Below are 5,168 nucleotides of genomic sequence, written 5' to 3'. Positions count from 1 at the left end.
AACCTGGCGGTACTCCGGCACTTGTGCTTTCTTCTGGTGGCATGGCAGCTAGGCACCGAAAGGGCGTTACCCTGAACGAATTCTTAATGTCTTGTAACTGATTAATTCGTGTTTGCAAACAAATAACCTCGCAGCGATGTAATACCTTCCGTCCGATTTAGTGAATTCCCAGACAACCGAGCTTTGTACACATTATCCTCGAGCGGCCGTGCGAATCTAGCAATTCTTCTTATCAAGGTTTGGAGAGTAACGTAACAGCCGGATGTTACGAAGGGGTGCACTTGAAGAGTAGGCGTATCTGAGAGTGATGAGTGAAGGATACAAGATATCCTGAAAGAATTGACGTGGAAGTCAGAATCAGGATGATTTAGGTAATCTGCGATGACACGTAGAAAACGGTAATGAAATGGATTCAAAATGAGGCAGTCATTCAGCGGCTACGCGGCGAAGCTACTGACCGTGATGTGAATCTAACCCTAGTTTTTCGACTGCTGCTGCCTACGCTTCTGCTTGACAGTATTTTGGCCCTCCTGTTGTCCCCCAAGTTACGTAGCAGTTGTGCACCAAAGGGGCACAATTCTTGATTTTCTTTTAAAATCAAGACGGAAGAGTGACTGGATAAACTGATATTTGAAAAACAAACCGAAAAGTGAGCATTATTAAAAAAAAAACAGGGGAACGAGACTGCAACAAGCAGTGTAGTTCTAGGAGTTGACTCTGTTGAAATGCTTGTTAATATACTTCACATCCACCAACTGCGAAGAGCTGCTGAAAGATAAGATCAAAACCGAACCCATGCTTGAAGGTGAGTGGATAGCGGTGGTGGACAGGTTCACTTACCAGAGTAGCTGCATCAGTCCCGATAATCTAGCTGAAAGCGAACTGATGGAGAGGGTCGAAACGGCCTTTCGAACCGGCAGAATCCCGGGTATAGATGTGACGTCAGTTTGTCTGCAACACTGTAGCGGGTCAGGTTCGTGAGAGAGTTCCAAAGCAGTATCTTCGGAACACTTAGGGTTCGGTTGACATAATGGCTGAATTAGACCTACTGTCATCGGAGGAATGAACTGATGGCTTGCTTGACACGCTGCCAGACCAGCTTCCCTGAGGAATCCTCTTGTTCCTAGCACGTTCAGAATGCGGACGGCATGGGGGCGATCCGCGTGGTACGTAACTTATAACACGTGACCTCAGCTGGTTTGGTGTCTGCCGTCTGGATGGAAAGTGACCTTGAAACAAGACAGACATACGGACATTGACCGACATGGCCTAGTTAAGCGCGCAAGCATCCCGAATATGGCTTAGGTTGCTTCCTATCCTAGTCTCCCCATTGATATGAGTCCCATTGTCATATCAGAATTCGCCCATCAACGACAGTGTGGCAATTCCACCCTTATGGCGAAGCATGAGCAGTGCGTACCTCGCGTGATGTGGATTCCATAACCGAGGGACGAACGACACTGTAACCTGTCTAAGTGCGAACTAATTGCACAGTTGATCAGTTGAATAATAGATAACTGTTCAGCTTAGCTGCCATGCCACCTGAAGAAAGCACGAGGGCTAAAATGTCGATCAGCTGAACGGTATCAGAGCCAATAACCAAGAGGTCGCGGTTTAACCAAACTCTCCGGAGTTTGGTCAGATGCACACTGCCGATAATTTCCAATAAGGACAAAAATTTTTCAGCATGCATTGCCTCCCACTAGAATTTGTGACTGTCTCCAGTAGTCCATCCATTCTGGCAGCAGTATGACGCCAGACGTACCGACTATAGGGAACCCTGTTCTAATCTCCTCACTAATCAGCTGGAAGGAGAGAGCCAGAAGTCGCCAAACGCATTGAAAGCTTGCTCGAGAATGAAATGAGCACGGAGTAAAATGCTGGGTAGATACAAGACTGTTCGGTCGGGGCATTTGTTCGGTGCATAACTGCAGAACAACCGGACAAGGGCCGCTGGCACAGATGTTGCCAGTTTATTTGAGTGACGACAAGAACTTTGGAAAGGCTTGTCGCGGAATTGCAGCCAGAGACCTCTTGGTCGGTAGCAGAAGCCCTAAACTGGGGCTTGTCGTTGCCCTACCGGGGCTGTGCCATCGCATGTACACCAGCGGCCCCACTACTGCTTATTACGTCATGAGGAGGACCACGACGATCGACTATCTTGATAGCAGAGGTACAATTGGAACCCGACAAAACCCAAGTAGGGACACATTCCAGAGCACGAAAGAACCCGGGTTATGACAGCTGCCGTGTGAATCCGTCTCTTATGAAGTTGTGTGACATCTTCATGGTGGCAATAGCTGAAAGATGTCAAAAGTGGCTTGAGACACTGCTTGATAGTCTGTGGTTTGGTCGGAGTCCTCGCCCGGGACCTCTAGCCGGCTTCCAGCTCCGAAACCGTTGAAACAAACGAATCGATCAAATTGCACAATATGGTGGTGATCAGGTCAGGCGTACAAGTACCTTACCTCGGTTTTGTGCTAAACTAAGAGTATCACAAACAAAGGGGTAAGCGCCGCTGTTCAAATCTAGGTTTGTGCGACTTTGGATCACCGCCGGACTAGCCGCTATGAATGTGTTATCAACCACCGCCATTGCAACCTTCAACAGAAAGCAGTAACCGCAGTTGGCTAATCATAGGTAGGAGAGCTCCCATTGGAAGTCTCACGAACATACTATCTGCTCTATTTGAGCCAAAGGCTTGGTTCAGGACCCTAATCGTCCTCCTGTCTAGGTGTGAGCGCCCTGGCAGTATCCCAGCCTTCGTACAACTATGACATACACAACTAACAATCCTCTCATGCCACATCGGCCGTCGCGTGGTGCCATCATTCTTTAGAATGGATACTAGATGTCAAAAGAAACCGATCTTCACGCCACTGCAAGACGAGGTGAACTAAACGACGTGGGCCTGCAAAAGAACGCAGTTGGAAAAAGGGACAAACACATATGTGAGTGAATTAGCAATAAAAACGTAAGCAAACAGGATGAAACAGACAGCTTGAATAGCAACAGTGTTGTGAAGTGAAGTGGGGACGTTACTGGTTCGCCTGATACGTGTGTGTGCGTGCTTGTTGTTGTTGAATGGCGAGTAGGATGGAGTTGAAGTGGTGATCGGGTGCGAATGATGGGGCGAACGGAATTGAAACCTGCATAACACACATACACGGATGAAAAGGGAGAAAACGTTTGAGACACGGGACAATGCGGGCGTGTGTGTTATCAACATTCAATGCGGTGTATGGCTTAGCTGAATGACGATGAATGTAAGGAATCGGCTAGCTGGATACGTCTCGGTGTCTAGAATGTGTCGGATGAAATATCAAGGCGACCCTAGGATTCCTTAACCATCCAGCCAGACGGAAAAAACAGTGGTGAAAAACTTAATGCTGAGGTGACTAACGTTCAGCTAGCCAATGATCAGAATGAAGACGACTATAGTGGCAGTCGAATTAGTTCAGGTAATTCACATCGAATGCAACACCACCTAGACTAGTCGTTCAATCGAACCCTTGGGAAAACGATGGACCATTGAGTGCCTCGGATAAGACAGTCGGTTAACATATGGGTCAGCTCGTAGCACAGTGATTTAAACAATTCGCGGAAGACTTGACTGTACTTACCTGATTAGCTCCGAGAAGTGCGAAAAAGCCTATGAGTTTTTATCAATCCTATGCATAGCATGTTCCGGCAAGAAAATTAGCCGAAAGCCTAATCTTGCAAAAATTACATTAGAAATGACTCCAAGGTTCGCAGGAGTGTTGCAGTTACCAGCAAACTCAGCTAGGCTGGTCGTAGCCGGCGTCCTGGATGGGGACCCCGAGACGGGCCACATCAATGGTTAGAGACACTGTCAGACATGGCGCAGTCGCGCCCTCAATGGCGCTCATGCATCCAAGCTACTGCCTTCAATGCATAGCTCCCTTCCCAACCCCCGCACTGTTCGGTCCACTTACAGTGCTGCATTAATTTACCAGCTCCCGCCTCCAATGCACAGCTAGCTACCCCACTTCCCCGAATCATCGGTAACGAAACTGTAACGACAAGTACGCGGTTATTACATCTGATAATGATGATGATGTCTTGGCTATTGATTCCGGTACCTTCTAGAACTCCATCACCTAGGGGCCTCTGGAAATGGTATAGACAATCGGGTGTTGATAAACTGATAAAGTAAGTCGGGTTTCCCGCTTCCGGATGAACACTGTTCAGGCCGGATGATGAGAAAGATCACACAAGCCGATGGGCGGACAAGGACTCACTACAGAAAAGGGCATGGGCTAGCGGAAATCTCACGTAGCTGATGAACCCGATTCAGTCTGCGCGGAGTTAAAGATGGTGCTACGTGTAAGCTCTTGATGATGGTTTAGGCCCAAGTGAACAACGTCCACGGACAGACATTGCTTACCGTCAAGCGGTCTGACACACACAAAAATAAACTTACAAGAAGCTTATTCAACATCCTCGGACTCGACTGAGCACCACATCACACGTCCGGACTCCTCTAATGGTTGGTATCGCGAATAGACTCGGCGGCAAACGACAGCTTCAAGATGAACGTGTGCCGACCATCGTCAGGATTGGGTATCTCATGGTGATTGACGATGGCCAGAGCAGCCAGAGCGTCAGACTCATTGTCCCACTGCACGAGACCAGATGAAGAACGTCCACTACCCTTTGTGTAAGCCGCAAACTTGCTGGAAGAATAGGAAAAAAGAAGAACGGATCTTTAGAGAGCAACGCTTCATTGGCGGCGGATCGCGCCTACATAACTCCTCCAAGTAATATCTGCATTAATCCTGTATGGGAAGGTCATAGAAGTACATAGAAATGCCAACTCTTATTAGCTCGCTACCCAGATACCTGTGGACCCGGACCAATTGGTTTGGCTCAGTTTGACAACCATTTGTACGCACTTGGATGAGCGAGTAGCTCAGCACAGGAAAACAATAAAGTAAAATTTAAAACGCCGAGTTAATGACTAAGAACAACAGGACAGAAATAACATCGTCACGAGTGATGTGACGTAGCAGTATCGGCAGGTACCTCCAACAATTGAAGTGGAGGGTTTCTGACACCCCAGCGACAAGCACAATGGCATCAAGTTCATCTTCCGTCTCCGGGTAGTGCGCTTATCACATTATGGCATCTTCCGGTCAGATCCCGGT

The 5,168-nt window shown here is 47.9% G+C and overlaps 1 protein-coding gene across 1 annotated transcript in view; it reads right to left on the bottom strand.

Moving 5' to 3' along the window:
- Nucleotides 1–661: 661 nt before the first annotated feature.
- T265_04488 (hypothetical protein) overlaps nt 662–5,168 on the bottom strand; it is a gene marked incomplete at both ends in the record, with an annotated part of 13,639 nt that continues 9,132 nt past the window's right edge. The window contains 2 exons of the mRNA XM_009169237.1: nt 662–3,149; nt 4,409–4,697. Of these exons, the coding sequence (XP_009167501.1) occupies nt 4,505–4,697 (193 nt within the window). The remainder of the gene's footprint in view (nt 3,150–4,408; nt 4,698–5,168) is intronic.

This window comes from Opisthorchis viverrini (genome assembly GCF_000715545.1).
Source record: "Opisthorchis viverrini unplaced genomic scaffold opera_v5_76, whole genome shotgun sequence".
NCBI lineage: Eukaryota > Metazoa > Platyhelminthes > Trematoda > Opisthorchiida > Opisthorchiidae > Opisthorchis > Opisthorchis viverrini.
Note: the sequence above shows the minus strand (reverse complement) of the source record. Positions and strands in the feature narration are given on the sequence as shown.